We start from the raw sequence: 26,846 nt of genomic DNA, 5'->3' as shown, positions 1-26,846 counted from the left end.
GGGGCGGGGCGGGGGCGCGCGGCGCCCATGGACCTGGACGTGGACTACGAGCGGCCGAACGTCGAGACCATCAAGTGCGTGGTGGTCGGCGACAACGCGGTGGGCAAGACGCGGCTCATCTGCGCCCGCGCCTGCAACGCGTCCCTCAGCCCCTACCAGCTGCTCGCCACGCACGTGCCCACCGTCTGGGCCATCGACCAGTACCGCGTCTGCCAGGAGGTGCGGGGGGAACCGGGGGAACGGGGGGAACGAGGGGAGGGGGGAACGAGGGGAGGGGGGAACGGGGGCAGGGGGGAACGAGGGGAGGGGGGACCGGGAACCGGAGGGGAGGGGGGGAACGAGGGGAGGGGGGGACCGGGGGGACCGGGGGCAGGAGGGGAGGGGGGGAACCGGGGGACAGGAGGAGGTGGGGGGACAGGGGGGAACCGGGGGGCAGGAGGGGAGGGGGGGGACAGGGGGGAACCGGGGGGCAGGAGGGGAGGGGGGGACTGGGGGGAACCGGGGCAGGAGGGGAGGGGGGGAACCGGGGGGGACTGGGGGGAACCGGGGCAGGAGGGGAGGGGGGAACCGAGGGGAACCGGGGGGCAGGAGGGGAGGGGGGGACAGGGGGGACCGGGGGCAGCAGGGAAGGGGGGGGCACAGATACACCGGGGACCGGGGGGGACCGGGGGGGACACTGGGGGCAGAAGGGAGTAGGGGGCACCGGGTGGAGCAGGGAAACCGGGGGCAGGAGGAGAGGGGGGGGCATGAGGACACTGGGGGAACTGGGGTCATGAGGGAGTCGGGGGCACCGGGGAAACCAGGGGGGCTGGGGGCTAGTAGAACTGGGGGGGACACCGGGGGAACTGGGGGAACCTGGGGGACAGGAGGCGGTCACTGGGGAAACTGGGGGTAGGAGGGGGTGGGGGACACAGGGACAGCGGGGACACCGGGGGGCAGGAGGGGAACTGGGGGGCAGGAAGGGAGCGGGGGCACAGGGACACTGGGGGAACTGGGGGATCCGGGATGCAGGAGAGGAGGGGGCCATCGGGACACTTAGGGAATTGGGGGGCACTGGGGGAACCGAGGGGGCACCGGGAGCAGAAGGTGGTGGGGGGCACTGGGGGAGAACTGGGGGGGCAGGAGGGGGGTGTGGGGACACAGGGGTCAGGAGGAGCTGGAGGGCATCGGGGGTACCGGGGATGGAGGGGGCACTGGGGGTACTGGGGGTGACTGGGAGTGCTGGGGTCTAGAGGGATGGGGGGTATCAGGGGGGTCTGGGGGTCCCAGGGGTCTGGGAGAGCCTGGGGGTACCGGGATATTGGAGTGAGGAGGATTGGGGGAGCGGGAGAGGTGTGGGGGAGCAGGGGGTGCGGGGGGAGGTTGGGGGGCAGTGGGCGTCGGGGGTTTTGGGGTGACGGGCTGCGGCGGCGCAGGTGCTGGAGCGCTCCCGGGATGTGGTGGACGAGGTCAGCGTCTCCCTGCGCCTCTGGGACACCTTCGGCGACCACCACAAGGACCGGCGCTTCGCCTACGGCAGGTGGGACCCCCCCCCCCGAACCCCGCAAACGAGACCCCAAACTGTGCCACCAGCACCCACCCCCTGACCCACTGCCAGCGCCCCCAACCCCACCACTGAGCCCCCAGACCATGTTACCAGCACCTACAACCTGCCACCAAGGCCCTGACACCCCCCCGGCACCCCCAACCCCCCCCGGCACCCCCAAACTGTGCCCCCAGCACCCACCCCGGCAGCGCTGGGCAGGGAAGGGACCCCAGAGCCCTTCTGGAGCCCCGGGAGGGCAGGGGCAGCCGGGGACACAGGGGGCAGCGGGGCAGGCTGGGACAGGGCTGCCCTCGCTCTCCTCACTCCTCTTTTTGTTTCCTCATCCTCCCTTTTCCTCTCTCCTCGTGCTCCCTTTCTCCTTTTCTCCCTTCCTTTCTCCTTTTCTCCCTTCCTTTCTCCTTTTCTCCCTTCCTTTCTCCTTTTCTCCCTTCCTTTCTCCTTTTCTCCCTTCCTTTCTCCTTTTCTCCCTTCCTTTTCTCCCTTCCTTTCTCCTTTTCTCCCTTCCTTTCTCCTTTTCTCCCTTCCTTTCTCCTTTTCTCCCTTCCTTTCTCCTTTTCTCCCTTCCTTTCTCCTTTTCTCCCTTCCTTTCTCCCTTTCTCCCTTCCTTTCTCCTTTTCTCTCTTTCTCCCTTCCTTTCTCCTTTTCTTCCTTTTCTTCCTTTTCTTCCTTTTCTTCCTTTTCTTCCTTTTCTTCCTTTTCTTCCTTTTCTTCCTTTTCTTCCTTTTCTTCCTTTTCTTCCTTCCTTTCTCCCTTCCTTCTTCCTTTCTCCCCCTTCCTTCTTCCTTTCTCCCTTTCTCTCCCTTCCTTTCTCCCTTTCTCTCCCTTTCTTCCTCTCTCCTTTCTCTCCCTCCCTCTCTCCTTTCTCTCCCTCCCTCTCTCCTCCCCTCACGGCTCCGCGGCGGCAGGTCGGACGTGGTGGTTCTGTGCTTCTCGCTGGCGAACCCCAACTCCCTGCGGCACGTGAAGACCATGTGGTACCCCGAGATCAAGCACTTCTGCCCGCGCACGCCCATCGTGCTGGTGGGCTGCCAGCTGGACCTGCGCTACGCCGACCTGGACGCCGTCAACCGCGCCCGCCGCCCCCTGGCCAAGTGAGGCTGCGGCGCTGGGGGGGCCCGGGGGGCCGCGGCACCGCGGTGACGCCGTCGCGCTCCGTGTCCCCCCCAGGCCCATCAAGCCCACGGACATCCTGCCGCCAGAGCGCGGGCACGAGGTGGCCAAGGAGCTGGGGGTGCCCTACTACGAGACCAGCGTGGTGGCCCAGTTCGGCATCAAGGACGTCTTCGACAACGCCATCCGCGCCGCCCTCATCTCGCGCCGCCACCTGCAGTTCTGGAAGTCGCACCTGAAGAAGATGCGGCGGCCGCTGCTGCAGGCGCCCTTCCTGCCGCCCAAGCCGCCGCCGCCCGTCATCCGCGTGCCCGAGGCGCCCGCCGGCCGCGGCGCCGGCCCCGCCGCGCTCTTCCGCAGCCCCCTCTGCGCCGACGTCGTCTTCCAGCTGCAGGGCGGCCGGCGCGTCTTCGCCCACCGCGTCTACCTGGCCACCTCCTGCTCCAAGTTCTACGACCTGTTCACGCTGGAGGAGCCGCCCGGGGAGCCGCGGGCGCTGCCGGCGTGGGGCCGCGGCTTCGCCAGCCTGCGCTGGGAGCCGGTGGCTGACCCGGCCACGGGCCGGGAGCGCCGCATGGCGGTGGTGACCGTGGAGCCGCGCGTGCCGCCCGAGCCCTTCCGCGCCGTGCTCGAGTACCTCTACACGGGGCGGCTGGAGCAGGAGCGCGGCGACCTGCGGCAGGTGGCCACCATCGCCGAGCTGCTGGAGGTCTTCGACCTGCGCATGATGGTGGCCAACGTGCTCAACAAGGAGAGCTTCATGAACCAGGAGATCACCAAGGCCTTCCACGTGCGCCGCGCCAACCGCATCAAGGAGTTCCTGGCCAAGGGCGTCTTTGCAGGTAGGGGCACTCCAGTTCCTCTCCTTTTGCCGCGACGCCGGGGTCCTGCAGCCCCCATCCCTGCGCCGCGGCCCCGGAGACCCAGAGCCCTCGTCCAGTCCCTGTGCCGGCGCGGTGCCCGTGGTGCTGGGGGGGCCGCCGGGTGCCCATCCCCACGCCGAGCCCGTCCCTTGCCGTGGCAGACGTGGTGTTCCGCGTGGACGACGGGGCGGTGCCGGCGCACAAGCCCCTGCTCGTTGCCGGCTGCGACTGGATGATGGCCATGTTCCGCGGCGCCTTCCGCGAGAGCTACGCCGCCGAGGTGAGCGCCTGCGGGCTCCGGGGCCGTCCTGGCGGTGCCGGGATGCAGGGCACCGGGCAGGCTCGGTCCTTCTCTCCGTGCCCCCCACAAACGCTGCCGTCGCAGGTGTCCCTGCCCGGCACCAACTGCGCCTGCCTGCGCGCCGTCCTCGACTTTCTCTACACCGGCGTCTTCACGCCCGCGCCGGACCTGGACGCCATGGAGCTGCTGGTGCTCGCCAACCGCCTGTGCCTGCCACGCCTGCAGGCGCTCACCGGTGAGACCCCCAGCTCCACGCACGCCGCCTGCGCCGCCGCTGCCGGGCTGGGGATCGATCCCAGCGGGTCGTTAACGCGGCCCTGACGTCAGAGCGCGGCTCGGCCCTGCGGCGCGGCCCGGCTGCCGGGACACGCATGTCCTGCGGTGCCCCCGGTGCCCTCGGTGCTGACGGTTCCCCCTCCTCAGAGCAGTACGCGGTGGACGAGCTGCTCCGGGCCCTCATGCAGCAGGTGGAGATCGACGAGCAGGTCCTCATCTACCTGGAGCTGACACAGGTACGGCAGCACCGTGGGGCAGGGTGCGGTTTGGGGGCACAGAACCTGGTAACGGGATCAGCTGCAGTGCCAGGGCTGCGGTTTGGGGGCACAGAGCCTGGTTTGGGATCAGTTGTGGTGCCAGGGCTGTGGTTTGGGAGCACAGAGCTTGGTAATGGGATCAGCCATAGTGCCAGGGCTGCAGTTTCGGGGCACAGAGCCCAGTAACAGGATCAGCTGCGGTGCCAGGGCTGCGGTTTGGGGGCACAGAGCCTGGTTTGGGATCAGTCGTGGTGCCAGGGCTGCGGTTTGGGAGCACAGAGCCTGGTTTGGGATCAGTCGTGGTGCCAGGGCTGCAGTTTGGGGGCACAGAGCCTGTTATGAGGACAGCTGTAGTGCCAGGGCTGCGGTTTGGGGGTACAGAGCCTGGTTTGGGATCAGTCATAGTGCCAGGGCTGCGGTTTGGGGGCACAGAGCTCGGTAATGGGATCAGCCGTGGTGCCAGGGCTGCAGTGTGGGGGCACAGAGCCTGGTTTGGGATCAGTTGTGGTGCCAGGGTGGTGGTTTGGGGGCACAAAGCTTAGTAACGGGATCAGCCGTGGTGCCAGGGCTGCGGTTTGGGGACACAGAGCCCGGTATGAGGACAGCCGTGGTGCCAGGCTGCAGTTTGGGGGCACAGAGCCTGGTTTGGGATCAGTTGTGGTGCCAGGTCTGCGGTTTCGGGGCACAGAGCCTGGTGCGAGAGTGGATGTGGTGCCAGGGCTGCGGTTTGGGAGCACAGGGCTCGGTAACGGGATCAGCCGTGGTGCCAGGGCTGCGGTTTGGGGTGCTGGGTGTCGGTGCCGGTGCTCAGCCCTCGCCCTGCTCGTGCCGCAGCTCCACAACGCGCAGCAGCTCGCCGCCTGGTGCCTGCACTACCTCTGCACCAACTATAACAGCGTGTGCCGCCGCTTCCCGCGCGAGATGAAGTTCATGTCGGCAGGTACGGGGCGAGGGGCGCGGGGGGCGCGGGGGCTCGCGGTGCCGGACCGCGCTGAGCGCCGCCGCGGTGCCCGCAGAGAACCGGGCGCACCTGGAGCGGCACCGCTGGCCGCCGGTGTGGTACCTGAAGGAGGAGGACCTGTACCTGCGCTGCAAGAAGGAGCGCGAGCGCGAGGAGCAGCTGCAGCGCAAGCAGCGCCCGCGCAGCAAGTGGTGCTTCTGGCGGCCCGCGCCCAACCTCGCCTGAGCCGCCCCGGCACGCGGGCACCGGCACCGCGGCCGCCGCGCCTTCCCCGGGCACCGGCTGTGCCGAGGCCGCGTGCCGAGCTGTGCCGAGTGCTGTGCTGAGTGTGCCGTGCCGAGCCAGGTGTGCCCAGCTGTGCCACGCTGGGCGTACCGGGCTGCGCCGAGCCTGCTGAGCCGTGCCGGGCTCTACCGCGCCGTGCCGTGCTATGCCGGGCCTGGCCAAGCCGTGCCGGGCTGTGCCGATGGTGCCATCCAGGCCATGCCGAGCTGTGCCGTGCCGAGCTGTGCCGTGCCGGCTGGTGCTACCTCTGACCGCGCAGTATTGTGGGGCTGGGGGCTCCGTGCCCGCTGCCCGTGCCGGGCTCTCGCCGGGCCGCGTTTGGTGCTGATTCGGAGCCGGGGGGGGGGTCCCTGGGTGCTCGTGGGGCAGAGCCCCCCCGCCTCTGTGCCTTGGGGGGGGCCGGGTCCCCACCCGCAGCTGCACAAACCCTTTTTACAAGTTTTTTTACCCCAAAAGGAGCACAGCGGCCCCCACCCTTCCCCCCCCCAACCCCCGGGGCTGTTTTAACCTTTAATAAAGTTTTTTGTAATGGGGCTGGTTCTGAGCCCCCCCTTGCCGAGCTGTGTGTGTCCCCCTTGCTGGGATCCCCGGCTCTGCCCCCCAACTCCCTCTAACCCCCAAGCAGAAGCGCCACGCGGGGTCTCTCAGATGTTTTTATCGGGGTGGGGAAGGGTGGAGGGAGTCCGACCCCCAGCCTGGGGGGACAACAGGGGGATGACCCCCACCTGATGAGTAAGGGGGGGGGTGGGAGGCTCGGGGGCTTTGCCCCACAGCGTGGGGGGCGCACGAAGCCCCGGGGACCCCCCGATTCCTGCAGCTCGCAGCCTCCGCTCCCTCCTGGCTGCGGGGCAGGAGCGCAGGGACGCAGCGTTGCAGCTCCAGCCCCGCAGTCCCGCGTTGGCTCTGGGAGCGAGGGGGATCCTGGCTCCGCTCCACATTCCCGAGGATTCCCACCCCGCCGCGGGCCCCGCGGAGCCGGAGTCGGGGCTGTGCCAACCCCTGGTGCTTACGGTGCTGGTGCTGCCCGGGATGGATCCCGGATCCGCGGGCTACGTGCGGCTGTAGAGGAAGATCTCGCTCAGGTCGTAGCCGGTGACGGCGAAGGAATTTCCTTCGGGATCGCAGAAGCGGGCACCGCAGACCTGGGTGTCGGTTACGCACTCGGCGTGGCAGTGCCGGAGCTGGGCCGGGAGAGGAGCCGAACGCTGGCACCAGCTGCAGGAACATGGCCTGCCGGGCCAGGAGCCCGGGGATTGGGAATGCCAGGAGCCTGCGGAGCAGCGCAGAGAACTCACCTCGATCTCATCGGTGTCTGGGTCCCTGCTGAGCTCCCAGATGTGGACAAAGGAATCCTCGGCGCCTGACAGCAGCTGCAGGGGGAGCAGGATTGAGGCTGTGGGGACCGTGAGGCCACAGAGCAGGCAGGGGAGACGCCCCGGCATGGCCAAACCAGGCTGGAACGCTCCAGCGGGACCCAGGGGGGATGTGGGAGTGAGATCATAGAATCATAGAATAACCAAGCTGGAAGAGACCCACTGGATCATCGAGTCCAACCATTCCCATCAGTCACTAACCCATGTCCCTCAGCACCTCGTCCCCCTGTCCCGTAAACCCCTCCAGAGAAGGGGACCCAACCCCCTCCCTGGGCAGCCCCTGCCACTGCCCAATCACCCTTTCCAGGAAATACTTTTTCCTGCTGTCCAGCCTGACCCTCCCCTGGTGGAGCTTGAGGCCATTCCCTCTCTCCTGTTCCCTGTCCCTTGGGAGAAGAGCCCAGCTCCCTCCTCTCCACAACCTCCTCTCAGGGAGTTGCAGAGAGCAATGAGGTCTCCCCTCAGCCTCCTCTTCTCCAGGATAAACCCCCCCAGCTCTCTCAGCCGCTCCTCTTCTTCTCCAGCCCCCTCCCCAGCTTCGTTGCTCTTCTCTGCACTCGCTCCAGAGCCTCAACATCCTTCTTGTGGGGAGGGGCCCAGAACTGACCCCAGGATTCGAGGAGCGGTCTCCCCAGGGCCGAGGCCAGAGGGAGAAGAACCTCCCTGGCCCTGCTGGCCGCGCCGGGTCTGATCCAAGCCAAGATGCCCTTGGCCTTCTTGGCCCCCTGGGCCCCTGCTGGCTCCTGTTCAACCAACCCCCCCAGGTCCTTCTCCTCCAGGCAGTTTCCAGCCAGACTTCTCCTAGTCTGGAGCTGCTCAGGGTTGTTGTGCCCCAAGGGCAGGACCCGGCATTTGGCCTCGTTAACCCTCATCCCGTTGGTCTCAGCCCATGGATCCAGCCTGTTCAGATCCCTTTGGAGCCTCCCTGCCCTCCAGCAGATCCAGCTTCCACCCAGCTCAGTGTCACCCCCAAACTCGCTCAGGGTGCACTCGATGTGTGGCCCAGCCAGTCGTACCTTGCCTGTGTGCGGCGCCAGGTCCAGCGCGTAGATCCAGCGGGCGTGGGCATCGACCTCGGCACGCAGGACGCCTGTGGCTGCCTCGTAGAGCCGGATCTGCCCGTTCCCGTAGCCGGCGGCCGCGATCCCGTTCCACAGCTTCACAGAGGAGCAAGACCAGCTAGGAAGAGGGATGCATTTCGTCTCCTGCCCTCTGGCTGCTGGCCCGCGTGCCAGGGGTGCCCGCCGGGATCCCACGGCGGCAGCACCACGCTTACCCGAAGCCTGGGATTTTGCCAAGCAGGGTGAACTGCTCTCCCGAGCTCCAGACGCAGAGGGTGCCGGCATCGTCGGCAGTCACCAGGTCTCCAGCTCCATCCTGCAAAGAAGGAGCAGGTCGGCCTCTGCTCTGGCACCGCTCCCAGGTTCTGGTGTTGCTAAAGCTGCAGCAAAGCAGAGCCAGCGCCCACAGCAGAGCCTGAGCTGAGTTTAACAGCTCCCAGGAATCACAGAATCACCAGGTTGGAAAAGACCCACTGGATCATCGAGTCCAACCATTCCCATCAATCACTAACCCATGTCCCTCAGCACCTCGTCCACCCAGCCCTTAAACCCCTCCAGGGAAGGGGACTCAACCCCCTCCCTGGGCAGCCTCGGACACGGACCAATCATCCTTTCTGGGAAAAATGTTTTCCTGCTGTCCAGCCTGAGCCGCAGGCCTGGCCCCGTCTCCCTGCCGGCTGGGGAGCAGGACAGGGTGAAGAGTGGGAGGGCATCATGGCTCCCAGCGGTGACTCGTTCAGGGAGACCTGCGGCACTGAGAAAGCTGGGTGGCACTAATTAGGGAGAGCGTAAGCATCCTCATTAGGAAGGTAGCCAATAATGAAGAAGCCAATTAGTGTGGCTGCAGAGACAGCAGCCAGGATCAGGGAATGGTTTGGGCTGGAAGGGACCTCAAAGCCCATCCAGTCCCACCCCGGCCATGGGCAGGGACACCTCCCACGGGATCAGGGGCTCCCAGCCCCATCCAACCTGGCCTTGAACCCCTCCAGGGATGGGGCAGCCACCCCTGCTCTGGGCAGCCTGGGCCAGGGCCTCCTCATCCTCACAGGAGAACATTTCTCCCTAAGATCTCATCTTAGTCTCCCCTCTTGCAGCTCAAAACCGTTCCCCTCATCCTGTCCCTGCGCTCCCTGATCAGGAGCCCCTCCCCAGCTCTCCTGGAGCCCCTTTCCCTACTGGAAGCTGCTCTGAGGTCTCCCTGGAGCCTTCTCTTCTCCAGGATGAACACCCCCAACTCTCTCAGCCTCATACGGGAGGTTCTCCAGCCCTCGGATCATACCCGTGGCCTCCTCTGGACTCGCTCCAGCAGCTCCATGTCCTCCCTGTGCTGAGGACTCCAGAGCTGGACCCAGGACTCCAGAGCAGAGCTGAGCAGAGGGGCTCAGCCACAGGGAGCGCGGGATCCCTGGGATCGGCTCAGCCTCAGCCTTGGCTGCCAGAGGGGCGTCCCCGGTGCTGCTGCGAGGGCGGCTGGAGCCCCCCCACACCCCTGCTGCCCCACGTACCGGTGCCCGGCCCAGCTCGGCAGCGATGTCGGTGATGGCGTCGTGGTGCTGCTCCAGGACCTCGCTCACCGTGATGTTGGTCCCTTTTGGGGGGATGTCGAAGACCAGCACTAGCCCGGAGGACGTTCCTGCAGGCGGCAATCCCGGCGAAGGCGTCAGCGGGGAATTCTGGGCTCTCTGCGGGCTCTCGGCCAGCTCGGAACCCAACCCCTGCGGCCGCTCCCTCTCAGCTCCTGCCTCCGCTTACCCACGCAGACGAAGCGCCCGCCGGCCGCGGCGATCCCGCGGGCAAACACCGCGTGTGCTGGAAGGAAACCATGAGCTGTGGCCGCTCCCGGGAACCGCGAGGCCGTCCCAGGAAGGACCAGGCTGCGCTACGGGAATCGCACACACAGGGCAGGGGAGCCGGGCTGGGGGGCTCCCGGCTGCATTCCCACCGCCGCATTTACCCGGAGGATGCTCCGTGACGTCCAGCGCGTGCCAGTAAACCATGATGGAGCCGTCGGACTCGTACATCTGCAGAGGGAAAGCAACGAGGTGAGGCCCAAGGGGGTGTGGAAGCTTCTCCAACGGCTCAGCGGCTGCGCAGGAGGTGCCAGGAGCGAGCAGCAGCTCTCCGGGAGCACAGCGGGATCTCCAGAATCAGAGAATCACCAGGTTGGAAAGGACACATTGGATAATCGAGTCCAACCATTCCCATCAATCACTAAACACCTAAGGGTGCCCTCGATGCCTTCATCCAGGAGATTGATAAGGACATTGAACAGGACCCAGCGCTGAGCCCTGGGGACACCACTTGTCACTGGCCTCCAGCCGGAGTTAACTCCATAACTCTCTGGGCTCTCCATCCAACCAGTTTTCCCTGCGCCCCAGGAGGGAGCAGCAGCCCTCTGGGAGCAGCCGGACCTCCGGAAGGCTCCCTCGCACCCAGCCGTGCTCCCTGCTTCCCGCCCCCGATGGAGAAGCCCCTCACCTGGATGCCCTTCTGGGAGGTGAGCACCAGCAGGACGCGGGCCGGCAGGACGCACCAGGCCGCCTGGGAGGAAAAATGGATCGTTAGGAGCCCAGAGAGCGAGCAAACAGGGAAAAAACCCTCCCAGCCTCCCGGGAGAGCCCGCGGACACAGTCCCTGGCCCCGGTCACGGCTGTGGGTGCCGACCCAGGGACTGCTCCAAGGCCTCGCAGCCCTCTGGAGGCAAATTCCCTCTCCCCCTGCCCAGGATCAGGGCCCTGCGGCTCCTGCTCCATCCTGGCAGCTCCACACGCACCGGGAAGGCCCTTCCCGGTGTTCCACAGCTTCCTGCTGCGCTTGGCACTCCTGTTTGGGATCCCAGCTCCTCACCGAGCACTCTGCATCCTCCTCGGAGCTCGGGGAGCAGACGCAAAGCCCAGAGGACGGCAGCACCGCCAACCCTGGCCCCCGCTCCCACTCCCACGATCCCCGGTGACCCCGCCGGCAGCACCGCGCTCCCTGGGAACCTCGCCGGGCACTGTGTATCGGCTCCGGCTCCGCTCACGGTCCAGGCTGCAGGATTTGTGCCCTCGGGAGCAGCCGGCAGCGAGATTCGGCCGCCCAGGCGGCGGGTACCTGCGTGATGCCGGCGGCGGTGCCGGCCAGGGCGCTGTCGCGGGCCGGCAGCTGGCGCAGGGCGCTGGCGTGCCCGTCGGCGGCCGGCGTGGCCAGGCTGAGGCCGGGGCCGTGCACGGCGCAGAAGGCGGCGGCCGGGCGGCCCGGGGGGCACAGGACGCTCAGGTTGTTGTAGAGCGCGGCCGCGCTGCTCCGCAGACGCACGCTCGGCTCCTTCCGGAACATCCTGCGACCAACGGGTGGATCCAGAGGCCTCGCAGACGGCTCCGTGATCCCCCCCAGGATCCCCCCCCAGCCCCGCAACCCCCCGGTTCCTCTCCTGGGCTTCCCCTGGATCTCTCCCAGCCCCCCCCAACCCTAAGCTCCCCTCAAGAACCCCTGAATTCCTAACCTTTTCCTGGTTACCCCCTGACCCTGTGTGCCCCACCAAACTCCCCTCGTCCTCCATCCCCCCCAGACCCCCCTGGCTCCCCCCAGGACTCCTCTAACCCAGGGCTCCACCCCAGGACCTCTGCCCCGAACCCCCTGACCCCAGGCTCCCCCCACCACCACTCCTGGGGTCCTCTCTGAGGCCCCCCCTGACCCCAGGCTCCCCCCAGGACCCCCCAAGCCCTGAGCTCATCCCCAGGACCCCAAACTCCCCCCCCCAAACCCCTGACCCCAAGCTCCCCCCTAACCCCGGGGTCCCTCCCAGGACCCCAGATTCCCTCCCCCCAGAACCCACTGACCCCAAGCTCCCCCCTAACCCCGGGGTCCCTCCCAGGACCCCAGATTCCCTCCCCCCAGAACCCACTGACCCCAGGATCCCCCCCCGCACCCTCCTAACCCTGGGCTCACCCCCAGCACCCCAGATTTTCCCCCCTCGACCACTCTGACCCCAGGCTCCCCCCGTTCCCCTCCTTTCCTGGGCTCCCTCCCAGGACCCCCCAACCCCAGGGTCCCCCCCCAACACCCCCCTAACCCTGGGCTCCCCCCAGGACCCCAGATTTCATCCCCTCCGAGCCCCTCCCTCCCTGGGCTCCTCTCTGAGGCCCCCCCGACACTGGGCTCCCCCCCAGGACCCCAGATTCCCCCTCCGAACCCCCTAACCCCAGGCCCAACTCCTCCCACCCCCCTCCCTGGGCTCCTCTCTGAGGCCCCCTGGCCCCAGGCTCTCCCCCCGGGACCCCCCACGCCCCGGGCTCCCCCCCAGGACCTTGGAATCTCCCCAGCAGCCCCTCCTCCACCCCCCTAGGGCCTCCTGACCCCAGGCTCCCCTCATCCCCCACCCCGTTCCCGTTCCCCCCGGCTCACGCTGTCCCGGCCGCAGCCATGGCAACGCCGTCGCCGCGTGATGACGTCACGGCGCGGAGGGGAAGGTGTCGCGCGAATATGACGTCACCAGGAGCGCCGGCCCAGGGGCGGGGCCAGCGTTGCCTTGGAGACCGGGACGCGTCAGGGGGGAAAATGGCGGAGGTGGGGGGGAACCGGGGGGGATGGGGGGGACTGAGGGGAACTGGGGGGACTGGAAGGAACTGGGGGCCACTGGGGGGACTGGGGAGAACTGGGGGGGATGGGGAGAACTGGGGGCAATTGGGGGGACTGGGGGGCACGGGGGGACTGGAGAGAACAGGGGGGATGGGGAGAACTGGGGGCAACTGGGGGGACTGAGGGGAACTGGGGAGAACTGGGGGATCTGGGGAGAACTGGCGGGAACTGGGGGGACTGGGGGTCATGGGGAGACTGGGGAGAACTGGGGAGAAACGGGGGGGATGGGGGAACTGGGGGGAACTGGGGGGATAGGAGGACTAGGGGAACTGGGGGGAACTGGGGGGATAGGAGGACTAGGGGATCTGGGGGGACTGGAAGGAACTGGGGGTAATTGGGGGGACTGGGGGGACTGGGGAGAACTGGGGGGACTGGGGAGAAACGGGGGGGTTGGGGGAACTGGGGAGACTGGGGGGAACTGGGGGGATAGGGGGACTGAGGGGAACTGGGGAGAACTAGGGGGACTGGAAGGAACTGGGGGTAATTGGGGGAACTGGGGGGCATTGGGGGACTGGGGAGAACTGGGGGGGATGGGGAGAACTGCGGGCAACTGGGGGAAACTGGGGGACTGAGGGGAACTAGGGAGAACTGGGGGATCTGGGGAGAACTGAAGGCAATTGGGGGGACTGGAGGGCATGGGGAGACTGGGGGAAACTGGGGGGACTGGGGAGAAATGGGGGGATGGGGGAACTGGGGGGACTGAGGGGAACTGGGGAGAACTGGGGGGACTGGAAGGAACTGGGGGTAATTGGGGGGACTAGGGGGCATGGGGGAACTGGGGAGAACTGGGGGGACTGAGGGGATCTGGGGAGAACTGGGGGGACTGGGGAGAGCTGGGGGTAATTGAGGGGACTAGGGGGCATGGGGGCACTGGGGAGAACTGGGGGGACTGAGGGGAACTGGGGAGAACTGGGGGATCTGGGGAGACTGGGGGCAATTAGGGGACTTGGGGAGACTGGGGAGAACTGGGGGGACTGGGGAGGAACGGGGGGGTTGGGGGAACTGGGGAGACTGGGGGGAACTGGGGGGATAGGGGGACTGAGGGGAACTGGGGAGAACTGGGGGGACTGGGGAGAACTGGGGGGACTAGGGGGCATGAGGGGACTGGGGAGAACTGGGGGGGATGGGGAGAACTGGGGGCAACTGGGGATCCCCGTGTCCGATACCTGTGTCCAGTCCCTGTCCATATCCAATCCCCGTGCCCAATCCCCGTGTCCGATCCCCGTGTCCGATCCCCATGTCCGATCCCCGTGTCTGATCCCTGTCCCCGTGTCCCTGTGTCCCTGTTGGTGCCGGTGTCCGATCCCATCCCCTGTGTCCCCGCAGCGGGTTCCCCCCCGGGAGCGCGTGGCCGCCCCCCGATCCCGCCAGGAGCCGTCGCGGACGCCGGTGCCGTTGGGCCGCGATTCCGAGCGGGACTGGCCGGCGGCGTGGGAGGACGTGGGCGCCGGCGACGTGGTGGCCGAGCTGGTGGCTGACCTGCTGGACGCCTGCACTCAGACCTTCGCCGCACGGGAGGTGAGCAAGGCCCCCAGCGCCTCCCGCGCTCCCGGAATTCCCGCTCCAACAGGGCTGGGATGGAGGGTCCAGGGGTACGGATTCCAGGGGTTCCTGGCGTTCCCGCTCTGTCCCCCGCCTGGAAGAGGGGTTTGGATCCAAGGGGTTCCCGGCGTTCCTGCTCTGGGCCAAGGCTGGGGCAGGACTTTGGATCCTGAGGATTCCCGGTGTTCCTGCACCGTGTTTGGGACAAGGAGGGGTTCTGGATCCAGGGGTTCCTGGCATTCCTGCTCCTTGCTGAGTTGGGGATCTGGATCCAGGGGTTCCGGGCATTCCTGCTCTGTGCCAAGTTGGGGTCTGGCTCCAGGGGTTCCTGACATTCCCACTCCATGCCAAGCTGGGTGTCTGGATCCAGAGGTTCCCGGCATTCCTGCTCTGTGCCAAGTTGGGGGTTTGGATCCAAGGGTTCCCAGCATTCCTTCTCCGTGCCAAGATGGGGTCTGGCTCTGGGGGTTCCCGGCATTCCCACTCCTTGCCAAGTTGGGGTCTCAATCTGAGGGTTCCTGACATTCCCGCTCCTTGCCAAGTTGGGGGTTTGGATGCAGAGGTTCTTGGCATTCCTGCTCTGTGCCGAGTTGGGGGTTTGGATCCAAGGGTTCCCGGCATTCCTGCTCCATGCCAAGTTGGGGTTTGGATCCAGAGATTCCCGGCATTCCTGCTCTGTGCCGAGTTGGGGTCTAGATCCAGGGATTCCCAGCGTTCCAACTCCTTGCTGAGTTGGAGTTTGGATCTAGAGGTTCCCGGCATTCCTGCTCTGTGCCGAGTTGGGGTCTGACTCCAAGAGTTCTCAACATTCCTGCTCCTTGCTGAGTTGGAGTTTGGATCCAGGGGTTCCTGGCATTCCCGCTCTGTGCCGAGTTGGGGTCTGGCTCCGGGGGTTCCCAACATTCCTGCTCCGTGCTGAGTTGGGGGTTTGGATCCAGGGGTTCCTGGCATTCCCGCTCTGTGCCGAGTTGGGGTCTGGCTCCGGGGGTTCCCAACATTCCTGCTCCGTGCTGAGTTGGAGTTTGGATCCAGGGGTTCCTGGCATTCCCGCTCTGTGCCGAGTTGGGGTCTGGCTCCGGGGGTTCCCAACATTCCTGCTCCGTGCTGAGTTGGGGGTTTGGATCCAGGGGTTCCTGGCATTCCCGCTCTGTGCCGAGTTGGGGTCTGGCTCCGGGGGTTCCCAACATTCCTGCTCCGTGCTGAGTTGGGGGTTTGGATCCAGGGGTTCCTGGCATTCCCGCTCTGTGCCGAGTTGGGGTCTGGCTCCGGGGGTTCCCAACATTCCTGCTCCGTGCTGAGTTGGGGGTTTGGATCCAGGGGTTCCTGGCATTCCCGCTCTGTGCCGAGTTGGGGTCTGGCTCCGGGGGTTCCCAACATTCCTGCTCCGTGCTGAGTTGGGGGTTTGGATCCAGGGGTTCCTGGCATTCCCGCTCTGTGCCGAGTTGGGGTCTGGCTCCGGGGGTTCCCAACATTCCTGCTCCGTGCTGAGTTGGGGGTTTGGATCCAGGGGTTCCTGGCATTCCCGCTCTGTGCCGAGTTGGGGTCTGGCTCCGGGAGTTCCCAGCATTCCCGCTCCGTGCTGAGTTGGGGGTTTGGATCCAGGGGTTCCTGGCATTCCCGCTCTGTGCCGAGTTGGGGTCTGGCTCCGGGGGTTCCCAGCATTCCCGCTCCGTGTGCCGGGGCTGATCGCCGGCTCCTCCGGCAGCATGTGCCCTTCTCTGTGTGCTGGGCGCGCGACGCCATCCTGCTCGGCGCCCGCTGGCGCTTCCCGCTGCGGGACGAGGGCGACGCGGGGGATCCCAGTGCGGACCACGAGGACCGGGAGCCGCTGCCGTGCCCCCTGGACGCTTGGGTGCCGGGCTCCGTGCCCGTCCAGCGCCGACGCAGCCAGGTGAGACCCGGCACCACCGCCGCCCTTCCAGAACCTTCCCTGTGCCGCTCGGAGGGGACGTGGCTGACCCTGGTCTGTGTCTGACGCCCGTGTCCCCACTCCCGCAGGTCTCCGTTGCCGGCGTGGCCAAGCCCGAAGCGTCCCCCGTGCCGCCCCGGCACGGCAGCGGAGTCCCCCCCGCCAGCACCGTCCCTGTGCCGGAGCCGCCGGACGAGGCCGTGGCTGCCCGGCCAGCTCGGTGTTCCCGGCCCCCGGCATCCCATACGGCCCCACCGCGCCCGGCCGAGCCCCCGGTGCGACCCCGCGGTCAGCCCCCGGTGCGGCCGCAGCGGGGCCGGCAGCCACCACGGCCGTCACGCCGGGACGTGGCAGGTGTCGACAGCCACAAGCCACCGCCGCCGCCATCCTGTGCCGGTGCGGCACAACTCCAGCCCCAGGAGCCCTCGCGCAGCACCGGGATGAAGCACGAGGGCACCGTGCCGCGGGTGCCCCGGCTGCGCCGTCCCCGGCGCTGGATCCGGCCGCAGGTGGAGGTGCTGGACGTGGGCGCCGAGGCCGAGGGGCCGGCGCGGGGCCGTGGTGCCCGCGGGCGCAGACGGGGGACACCCGGCACGGAGGACACGCGGACGCAGCCGATCCCGCTGCCCCCCGTCCACCTGCTGGGCGCGGCGCTGGCCCCCGGCGTCACCGTGCGCTGGGGCGGCAGCCGGGACGGCGAGGGCTGTGCCGCGCTGCCCGGCGAGGAGGACGAGGACGCCGAGCGGGACCTGCAGCCCATCCGCCCCGGCGTGACCTTCCCGGCCATCGCGGCCACGTGGCTCTCAGGCAACGGCTAATGACTAACCTCCTCCTCCTCTTCCTCGCCGAGCCCATCCCGGCTCTGCCGTCCTGGTGCCCTCACCCAGGACAGACCCCTCGCCGTGCCAGCTCCAGACCCAGCGCTGCGGTGACACCCTCGCCGAGCAGAAGGGAAATAAAGAGGTTTCTGTCACTCAGCTCCTGACCCTCGCCCCAACGCAGCCCTGTGCCAAGCCGGTGAGCTCCTGCCCAGGGCCCCGCGCCTCTCGCTCCGACCCTCACCATCCCCGGTGCCGCCGCGGTGAGGGGAGCAGCCGGCAACGTGAGCTGCGGACGTGGTGCCAGGTGGGTGAACAGGCACGCCAGGGCTGTGCACGCAGCCCACGCACGCGCTGGCGGCGACGGGTTTGGCAGGTTGGGACCCTGGTGTGGCTGTGCCAGAGCAGCAACGTGCCCTGTGCCGCCGCCCGGCGTCCCCAGCCGTGCCCAGAGCCATCAGCACAGCCCCGGTGAGCAGCCCGGGCGTGTTCCTCATTGCTCTCTGCAACTCCCTGAGAGGAGGTTGTGGAGAGGAGGGAGCTGGGCTCTTCTCCCAAGGGACAGGGGACAGGACGAGAGGGAATGGCCTCAAGCTCCGCCAGGGGAGGGTCAGGCTGGACAGCAGGAAAAAAAATTTCACGGAAAGGGTGACTGGTCCCTGTCCGAGGCTGCCCAGGGAGGGGGTTGAGTCCCCTTCCCTGGAGGGGTTTAAGGGCCGGGTGGACGAGGTGCTGAGGGACATGGGTCAGGGATTGATGGGAATGGTTGGACTTGATGATCCAGTGGGTCTCTTCCAACCTGGTGGTTCTACGATTCTGTGATTCTATGATTCGCGGCGTGGCACAAGGGACGCCAAGCTCAGCCTCGCCTGCCCCTCCCCAGTGCCAGCCCTGCGCTGTCCGTCTGTCCATCTGCCCTCCGACCCCGCCGGACTCTGTCCCCGCTCAGCGCTGCCGTAGTGGCCATGGAGCTGCCGAGCGCCTGCAGCCACCCGGGCTGGTTCGTGCTGGCGCTGCTGCTGGCGCTGTGGCTCTGGGTGCGGCGCAGGGCAGCCTGGGACCCTCGCCGCTGCCCCACCGACCTCACCGGCAAGACGGTCATCGTCACCGGAGCCAACAGCGGTGAGCGCCGGGGCACGGAACCCTCTGGATGCAGAGCTGGGAGTGTGAGACCTCTCCGCTCTGCCTTTCTCCAGGTCCCTGGGCACCCGCTGTGCGTCCCCGGTGCCTGCGGTCGCACCGGACACACCAACATCTGCACCGTACCGAGCGCCGGCTGCTGTGCCGTGTGCCCGGGAGCCGGTTCGTGGTGAATCCTGTGCCACAGCCCCGTGCCGGCCGCCGGACTCTGCCCTGGCAGCCAAGGCCACCGGGTCCTCTCCACCCTGGCACCTGTGCTCGGTGGCACCGGGCTTGGCCCTGGGCTAGCCAGGCTTTGGCGCTGTGGCGTTTGGGTTCTGGACTGGGCTCCCCAGGGTTCAGTGCGGTGACTCCCTAGGGTTTGGCCCTGGGCTAGTCAAGATTTGGTGCTGTGGCACCAGCGTTCGGTGCTGGGCTACCCTGAGCTTCCACTGGGCTACTGGGGCTTCAGACTGGGCTCCCCGGCGTTCGGTGCTGGGCTCACTGGGATCCAGTGCCAGGCTCACCGGGGTTCGGGGCTGTGGCTACCTGGGCTTTGGCTCTGGGCTACTCAGGGGCTGGTGCCGCGGCTTGCCAGGTTCAGGGCTCGGCTGCCTGGGGCTTGGGGCTGGTACCCAGGATTTGGTGCTGTGGGTACCCAGGGACTGACCCTCGCCCCGTGCCGCTCCCGGTGCTGCCGTGAGGACCCACCGGCCGCGCTCTGTGCCGCAGGGATCGGCAAGTGCGTGGCCCTGGACCTGGCGCGCCGGAACGCCCGCACCATCCTGGCGTGCCGGAGCCGGGAGCGCGGCCAGGCGGCGGTGGAGGAGATCCGGGCGGCCACCGGCAACCCGGCCGTGGTGCTGCGGCTGCTGGACACGGGCTCGATGGCCTCGGTGCGCGACTTCGCCCGCGCCGTGTTGCGGGAGGAGAGGCGCCTGGACATCCTTGTCAACAACGCCGGCGTCACCGGTGCGCACCGGTGTCGGCATCAGGGGTCCAGGGCCCCAGCTGGGGTCAACATCCCATCCCATCCCATCCCCTCCCCATCTCCATCCCATCCCCATATCCAACTCCATCCCATCTCCATCCCAATCCCATCTCATCATCCCAATCCCATTTCCATCTCCATCCCATGCCATTTCATCCCATCCCCATATCCAACTCCATCCCATCCCATCTCCATCCCATCTCTATCCCAATCCCATCTCATCATCCCATCCCATTTCCATCTCCATCCCATGCCATTTCATCCCATCCCCATATCCAACTCCATCCTATTCCAACCCATCTCATCATCCCATCCCATTCTATTTGCATCTCCATCCCAATCTCCATCTCCATCCCAATCTCCATCCCCATCCCATCCCATCCCATCTCCATCCCCATATCCAACACCATCCCATCCCCATATCCAACTCCATCCTATTCCAACCCATCTCATCATCCCATCCCATCCCATCTCCATCCCATCCCCATCCCATCTCCATCCCAATCCCCTATTTCCATCCCCTCCCCGCGGTGCCGTGTTCCCTGTGCCAGGGCTGCCGTTCGCCGTGACTCCGGAGGGGCTGGAACAAACCTTCGCCACCAACTACCTGGGCGCCTTCCTGCTCACCAACCTGCTGCTGGGTGCGTGGGCGCCGGGGGCACCGGGGACACCGGGAACGCCGCGGCCACCCCCCTGACCCCCCGCTCCCCGCAGACCTCCTGAAGGCCTCGGCGCCCGCCCGCATCGTCAACGTCTCATCCTTCCGGCACTGCGCCGGCACCGCCGACGGCCGCTACCTCACCGGGCAGGCACGGCCCGGCGGCTTCGACGCCACCTACAACAGCACCAAACTCATGAACGTCCTTTTCACCGCCGAGCTGGCCCGGCGCCTGCGCGGCACAGGTGGGTGCAGGTTGTGCCGTGCCCGGCTGTGCCGTCCCAACCCCTCGGTGCCGTGGTGCCGCGGCTGCGGATGTGAGGCCGGCCAGAGGAGCCCTGGCACACGAGGAGCCCCTGTTGTGGCGGCTCCCAAGCTCCGGCCAGGATGGCAAGGGGGCATTTGGCACCAACCGGTGCCCCGATCGCGGTGCTGACGGCTCGGCTCGGCAGGGGTGACGGCCAACGCGCTGAGCCCCGGTGCGGTGAGCACCGGCATCATGCGGCACTTCGGCTGGGCCGTGCAGGCGCTCTTCGCCCTCGCCCGTCCCTTCCTCAAGGTGAGGGGACCGGACGGTGCCCGCGGGGCGGCTGAGGGTGGCCAGGGCCCCCCCCTCACCTCTTTGCCACAGTCGGCAGAGCGCGGCGCCGCCAGCACCATCTTCTGCGCCGTCTCCGAGGAGGCCGAGGGCATCTCGGGCAAGTACTTCGACAGCGACTGCGGGCTGGCACTGCCGGCACCGGCCGCCCGCGACGCCGCGCTGGCCCGCAAGCTCTGGGAGGAGTCGGAGCGGCTGACGGGGCTGCACGGCGGCTCCCGGCACTGAGCCGGTGGTCGCTGTGCCACGCGGTGTGGTTCCCGGCCCTGAGCTAGCATTGGCTGGGCCGTGCGGTGCTGCCGACCATGATGTTGGCAACTGCGTGGCTCCCAGTGCCGGCAAACCCGCAGCTCCGCCACGGAGCTCACCCCACGGAGCCAGGGAGCGTGCTGGGACGGCCACCACCGTGGGACACGGAGCGTGCCAGGACAGCCACGGCGCCGGGACACAGACGGCGTTTCTGGCCGCAGTGCATCTCCTTTATTAAAAGCTCTGGAGCCGGCGGTGCGGTCACTGCCAGGTGATGTCCAGGTCCAGGTGCTGCTGCCGCACGGCGAGCAGGAAGGCGTCGTAGTCGCGCCGGAGGACGTCGCGGCAGCGGGACAGGTCGATGCGGCGCAGCGGGCCCTGGGAGGCCAGCAGCAGCCACACGGCGCGGCCGGACACGCGGCTCTCGGCCAGCGAGAGCTCCTGCAGCTCCCGCAGCGGCGGCCCCGGCGCCGCCAGCACCGTCTCGAACACCGAGTCCAGGGGCACAGGGACGGCGAGCAGGCGCAGGCTCTGCAGGTGCGGCGCCCGGCACAGCAGCGAGGCCAGCGTGGCGCGCAGAGCCAGCCCGTGCCGCGCCGGGAAGGTGCCGGCGGTGCCGGTCAGTGCCAGGGAGAAGGTGTGGAGCCGCGGCAGTGCCGGCAGGAGGTCCGTGTCCCAGCGTGGCGGCTCGTCCTCGGTGTCGGGCTCGGCATCGGCGTGTGCCGGGGCGTGCAGCTCGGCGCTGAAGGCCTGCAGCGCGGGGCAGGCGGCGAGCAGGGCGGGCAGGGCGAGCGGGTCGCGGCAGCAGAAGCCGTGCAGGGTGAGGCTCTGCAGGCGGCCACCCAGGCTCTGCGCCACCGGCACCAGCTCCGCCAGCGGCCGCTGCCCGGCGCAGCCCAGCACCAGCCGCTCCAGGCGCTGCCAGCGCAGCAGCTCGCGGCCGCCGTCCCCCGCGCCCTCGCCCAGCCACGCGCCGAGCTCCTCCACGTGCGGGCACACGGCGCCCACGGCCGCCAGCGCCGCCTCCTCCACGTCCTCCACGCGGCGCAGGGGCAGCGCGAGCGGGGGGCCCCCCGGCTCCAGGCCCCGTTGCCGCGCCAGCTCCCGCAGCGCCGGGAAGCCCTCGGCGTCGTCGGGGCCGTCCAGCCGCCCCTCGTGCAGGCGGCGCAGGGCGGCGGGCGTCGCGCCGTGTGCCAGCTCCTCGAGGCGCGGCAGGGCCAGCAGCAGGGAGGCCGCGGCGGCCACGGCGGCGGCGTCGGGCTCGAGGCCGCGGGCCAGCAGGACGCGGAGCGAGGAGCCGCAGCGGCGTCGCTCCAGCGGGTCGTAGGCCAGGAAGCGCAGGGCACGCGGCGACGCCTTCTTGCAGTGGGACACGTCGAGCTCCTGCAGGCGCGGGCAGCCGGAGCCCAGCGCCGCCAGCACCGCCACGTCCGCCTGCGTCCCCGCCAGCCCCAGCCGCACCAGCCCCGGCAGCGACTCCACCACGTCCACCAGCACCGGCGGCGACAGCCGGCTGCAGCCGTGCAGGTCCAGGCAGCGCAGGGACTGCGGGGAGAGCAGCAACGTCAGCGCCGGGGGAAACAGACCCCCCGAACCCCAACCCCACAGAGTGTGGCACCCCCAGTCCCCTCCCCATGGAGGGTTTGCGCCCTCAATCCTGTCCCCACAGAGAATGGGCACCCCTAGTCCTGCTCCCGTGGATGCTGAGCACCCTCAGTCCTGCTACCCCAGCCCCACAGAGGGTGGGCACCCCCAATCCAGCTCCCATGGATAGTGAGCACCCCCAAATCCAGCTCCCAGAGAGGGTGAGCACCCCAATCCAGCTCCCACAGAGGGTGGGCACCCCCAATCCAGCTCCCATGGATAGTGAGCACTCCTAATCCAGCTCCCACAGAGGGTGGGCACCCCTAATCCAGCTCCCCCAGTCCCACGGAGGGCAGGCACCCCCAATCCAGCTCCCCCAGCCCCAAGGATGCTGAGCACCCCCAGTCCACCTCTTCCACCCCACAGAGGGTGGGCACCCCAATCCTGCTGCCCGAGCTCCAGAGAGGGTGAGCACCCCAATCCAGTTCCCAGGGCATGTGAGCACCCCCAATCCAGTTCCCAGGGAGTGTGAGCACCTCCAATCCAGCTCTCATAGAAGGTGAGCACCCCCAATCCAGCTCCCCCAGCCCCAAGGATGCTGAGCACCCCCAGCCCAGCTCCTATAGATGCTGAGCACCCCCAATCCAGCTCCTACGGATGCTGAGCACCCCCAACCCAGCTCCTATAGATGCTGAGCACCCCCAATCCAGCTCCTACGGATGCTGAGCACCCCCAACCCAGCCCCAAGGATGCTGAGCACCCCCAGCCCAGCTCCTATGGATGCTGAGCACCCCCAACCCAACTCCTATAGATGCTGAGCACCCCTAATCCAGCTCCTACAGATGCTGAGCACCCCCAGCCCAGCCCCAAGGATGCTGAGCACCCCAACCCAGCCCCAAGGATGCTGAGCACCCCCAATCCAGCTCCTACGGATGCTGAGCACCCCCAACCCAGCTCCTATAGATGCTGAGCACCCCCAATCCAGCTCCTACAGATGCTGAGCACCCCCAGCCCAGCTCCACTGGATGCTGAGCACCCCCAATCCAGCTCCTACGGATGCTGAGCACCCCCAATCCAGCTCCTGTGGATGCTGAGCACCCCCAATCCAGCTCCACTGGATGCTGAGCACCCCCAATCCAGCTCCTACGGATGCTGAGCACCCCCAGCCCAGCTCCTACGGATGCTGAGCACCCCCAACCCAGCTCCTATGGATGCTGAGCACCCCCAATCCAGCTCCTACGGATGCTGAGCACCCCCAACCCAGCTCCCCAAGCCCCACGGGAGGACAGGCACCCCCAACCCACGCACCTTGCAGCGCAGGGCGAGGAGGCGGCCGATGTCGTTGCTGGCCAGCCCGTGGCAGGGCCGCAGGCTCAGCTCGCGCAGGTGAGGCACCAGCAGCAGGTGAAGCGCCGCCCGCGTCAGCCGCCGGCTCTCGCCCAGCAGCCGGATCAGCTCCTGCACCAGGCTGCCGGCTGCGGGGGCACCGCGACCACCGTGAGGGACCCCGGCACCGATCGCACCGCCACGAGGGTCCCCGGTCACTGATCACCCCGCAATGAGGGGTCCCTGCTCCCCAGTCGCCCCACACCAAGGGGTCCCTGATCACCCTGCACCAAGGGTCCCTGGTCCCCGATCACCCCGCATCGAGGGTCCCTGGTCCCCAGTGGCCCCACACTGAGGGTCTCTGGTCCTCAATCACCCCTCACTGAGGGTCCCTGGTTCCCAGTCGCCCCACACCGAAGGTCCCTGGTCCCCAGTCGCCTCTCACTGAGGGTTCCCAGTCCCGATCAACCTGCACCGAGGGTCCCTGATCGCCCCACACCGAGGGGTCCCAGCCCCAATCACCACACACTGAGGGTCCCTGGTCCCCAGTTGCCCCACACCAAAGGTCCCTGGTCCCCAATCGCCCCACACCAAGGGGTCCCTGGTCCCCAGTTGCCCCACATCAAGGGGTCCCTGGTCCCCAATCGCCCCACACCGAAGGTCCCCAGCCCTGATCAACCTGCACCGAGGGTCCCTGATTGCCCCATGCCAAGGGGTCCCAGCCCCAATCACCCCACACTGAGGGTCCCTGGTCCCCAATCGCCCCACACCGAGGGTCCCTGGTCCCCAGTTGCCCCACACCAAGGGGTCCCTGGTCCCCAATCGCCCTGCACTGAGAGTCCCTGGTCCCCGATCACCCCTCACCAAGGGTCCCTGGTCCCCAGTTGCCCCACACTGAGGGTTCCCAGCCCTGATCAACCCGCAACGAGGGTCCCTGATTGCCCCACACCGAGGGGTCCCAGCCCCAAACACCACACACTGAGGGTCCCTGGTCCCCAATCATCCCACACCGAGGGTCCTTGGTCCCCAATCGCCCTGCACCAAGGGGTCCCTTGTCCCCAATCGCCCCGCACCAAGGGTCCCTGGTCCCCAGTTGCCTCTCACTGAGGGTTCCCAGCCCTGATCAACCCGCACTGAGGGTCCCTGATCGCCCCACATCGAGGGTCCCTGGTCCCCGATCGCCCCACACTGAAGGTCCTTGGTCCCCAATCGCCCCACACTGAGGGTCCCTGATCGCCCCACACTGAGGGGTCCCAGCCCCAATCACCACACACCGAGGGGTCCCAGCCCCAATCACCCTGCACCAAGGGTCCCTGGTCCCCAATCGCCCCACACCGAAGGTCCCCAGCCCTGATCAAAGTGCACCGAGGGTCCCTGATTGCCCCACGCCAAGGGGTCCCAGCCCCAATCACCCCACACTGAGGGTCCCTGGTCCCCAATCGCCCCACACCAAGGGGTCTCAGCCCTGATCATCCTGCACTGAGGGTCCCGTCCCCCCATCACCCCTCAGCGAGGGTCCCGTCCCCGCTCACCGAGGCCGTCGAAGGGGCCGATGACGAAGCGGAACTGGTACTCGTCGAGGTAGCGCTCGCTGTAGTCCCTCACCCAGAGCGACTCCATGTGCCGCGCCAGGCTCTGCAGGCACAGGCTGCCCAGCGCTGCCACCGCCTTCCGCCGCGGCATCCGCTCGCTGCGGGAATGGGACGGGGGGCACGGCTCGCTCCGCTGGGCTCGGGGCAAGCCGGGACGCCAGCACCACCGGCCACAGACCCGCTCTGGTTGGGTGGTGGGAGCCCCGGTGCCGGTGGCCTCGCACGGCTGGTGTCGGCGCTGCCGGGGTCACCGATACGGGCAGCAGCCGGGCCACGGTGCCAGGATCACCGGTGCGATCGACACCGGGAAGGGAATGGGGTCACCGAGGCGAGGGGTTGGGATTCACACCTGGTGCAAACCCCACCGGGAGCAGCCGGCACAGCTCCCGGCACACGACGCCCAATCCCAGCAGCGGCACAGGGGAGCGGGAGAACCAGCCCCTCAAGCGAGGGGACCCCAAACCTCACCTTGTCGTGGTCTGGGGGTGGCCAGGAGCGGGAACGCCCGGTTAATCGGGCTGGGGAGGCTCAGGGTACGGCGATGGCTGGGGTGCGGCGGCACTCGGGGTACGGCGACGCTGGCAGCCCTGGAATGGGACAGGGAGATGGGGATCACGGCGCTGGATGCCGATGGGAAGGAGCAGCACCGGCACTGGGGCTGGAACAGGAGAGCACGACACAGCACAGGACAGCGGGGGCGTGACAGCAGGGGGGTCCCATGGCACAGGGGGTGCCTCCATGGCAGAGGAGGGGTTCCCATGGCAGAGGGGGTGTTCCCATGGCAGAGGGAGGGTCTCCATGGCAGAGGAGGGGATCCCATGGCAGAGAGGGGGTTCCCATGGCAGAGAGGGGGGTCTCCATGGCACAGGGAGGGGTCTCCATGGCACGGGGGGGTGTCTCCATGGCAGAGGAGGGGTCTCCATGGCACGGGGGGGGTGTCTCCATGGCAGAGGAGGGGGTCTCCATGTCAGAGGGGGGGTTCCCATAGCACAGGGGGGTTCTCCATGGTGGAGGTTCCCATGGCAGAGGGGGGGGTCTCCATGGCACAGAGCAGGTTCCCATGGCAGAGGGGGGGTGTCACCATGGCACGGGGGGGGGTCTCCATGGCAGAGAAGGAGGTGTTCCCATGGCAGAGGGGGCGGGGTTCCCATGGCACGGGGGGTCTCCATGGCAAAGGGGGTGTCCCATGGCAGAGAGGGAGGGGTCCCATGGCGGGGGGGGGGGGTGTCCCATGACGGGGGGGGGGGTCCCATGACAGGGGGGAGGGTCTCCATGGCAGAGAGGGTGGGTCTCCATGGCAGAGGAGGGCGGGGTCTCCATGGCGGGGGGGGGGGGGGTGGTGTCTCCATGGCGGAGGGGAGTGTCTTCGTGGCAGAGAGAGGGGGTCCCATGGCAGAGAGGGGGGTTCCCATGGCACAGGGGGTGTCTCCATGGCAGGGGGGGATCTCCATGGCGGAGGGGGGGGTCTCCATGGCAGAGGGGGGGTTCCCATGGCACAGGGGGGGTGTCCCATGGCACAGAGGGGGGGTCTCCATGGCAGAGAGGGCGGGTTTCCATGGCAGAGAGGGCGGGTTTCCATGACAGAGGGGGGGTCCCCACAGCTAGGAGTGGGTACACTCACCGGCAACTCCACTTCCCGGTCCCGTCCCGCTTCCTCCTCCTCCCGGCCGCCCCCGCCCCGCCGCCCCCCCGGCCCCGCCAGGCCCTTCCGCCCGGCCTCATGCGGCGGCTTCATCTTCCACACTGCGCACGCGCGGCCCCGCCGGGGCCCTTCCGCCCTTCTGTCTCCTGGGCTGCCCTACGCCAC

The 26,846-nt window shown here is 68.0% G+C and overlaps 4 protein-coding genes across 4 annotated transcripts; 2 read left to right on the top strand and 2 right to left on the bottom strand.

Annotated features, from left to right (window-relative positions):
• LOC138719646 (rho-related BTB domain-containing protein 2-like) lies at nucleotides 1–5,546 on the top strand. Its single transcript, XM_069854950.1, has 9 exons — nucleotides 1–219; nucleotides 1,416–1,519; nucleotides 2,452–2,637; nucleotides 2,714–3,498; nucleotides 3,681–3,799; nucleotides 3,905–4,055; nucleotides 4,244–4,332; nucleotides 5,188–5,293; nucleotides 5,370–5,546. The coding sequence occupies exons 1-9, from the start codon at nucleotides 28–30 to the stop codon at nucleotides 5,537–5,539; spliced, it is 1,902 nt and encodes a 633-aa protein (XP_069711051.1). The 5' UTR covers nucleotides 1–27; the 3' UTR covers nucleotides 5,540–5,546.
• A 695-nt stretch (nucleotides 5,547–6,241) lies between these two features.
• Nucleotides 6,242–12,460, bottom strand: WDR54 (WD repeat domain 54). The gene is made up of 10 exons (XM_069856732.1): nucleotides 12,420–12,460; nucleotides 11,127–11,352; nucleotides 10,512–10,574; nucleotides 9,988–10,054; nucleotides 9,786–9,842; nucleotides 9,539–9,666; nucleotides 8,249–8,349; nucleotides 7,989–8,151; nucleotides 6,895–6,969; nucleotides 6,242–6,780 (listed from the first exon to the last, which is right to left on the bottom strand). Exons 1-10 carry the CDS (start codon nucleotides 12,437–12,439, stop codon nucleotides 6,649–6,651), a joined length of 1,032 nt encoding a protein of 343 aa, XP_069712833.1. The 5' UTR covers nucleotides 12,440–12,460; the 3' UTR covers nucleotides 6,242–6,648.
• A 5,394-nt stretch (nucleotides 12,461–17,854) lies between these two features.
• On the top strand, nucleotides 17,855–20,524 carry LOC138720476 (retinol dehydrogenase 13-like). Its single transcript, XM_069856733.1, has 6 exons — nucleotides 17,855–18,044; nucleotides 18,774–19,013; nucleotides 19,584–19,673; nucleotides 19,747–19,935; nucleotides 20,143–20,249; nucleotides 20,322–20,524. The coding sequence occupies exons 1-6, from the start codon at nucleotides 17,888–17,890 to the stop codon at nucleotides 20,514–20,516; spliced, it is 978 nt and encodes a 325-aa protein (XP_069712834.1). The 5' UTR covers nucleotides 17,855–17,887; the 3' UTR covers nucleotides 20,517–20,524.
• Nucleotides 20,525–20,755: 231 nt separating this feature from the next.
• On the bottom strand, nucleotides 20,756–26,721 carry LOC138720471 (uncharacterized). The gene is made up of 5 exons (XM_069856725.1): nucleotides 26,661–26,721; nucleotides 25,508–25,626; nucleotides 24,980–25,137; nucleotides 23,430–23,596; nucleotides 20,756–22,082 (listed from the first exon to the last, which is right to left on the bottom strand). The coding sequence occupies exons 3-5, from the start codon at nucleotides 25,128–25,130 to the stop codon at nucleotides 20,799–20,801; spliced, it is 1,602 nt and encodes a 533-aa protein (XP_069712826.1). The 5' UTR covers nucleotides 25,131–25,137; nucleotides 25,508–25,626; nucleotides 26,661–26,721; the 3' UTR covers nucleotides 20,756–20,798.
• Between the last annotated feature and the right edge of the window lie 125 nt (nucleotides 26,722–26,846).

The sequence above is a fragment of the Phaenicophaeus curvirostris genome, chromosome 4 (assembly GCF_032191515.1).
Source record: "Phaenicophaeus curvirostris isolate KB17595 chromosome 4, BPBGC_Pcur_1.0, whole genome shotgun sequence".
Classification (NCBI taxonomy): domain Eukaryota; kingdom Metazoa; phylum Chordata; class Aves; order Cuculiformes; family Cuculidae; genus Phaenicophaeus; species Phaenicophaeus curvirostris.
Note: the sequence above shows the minus strand (reverse complement) of the source record. Positions and strands in the feature narration are given on the sequence as shown.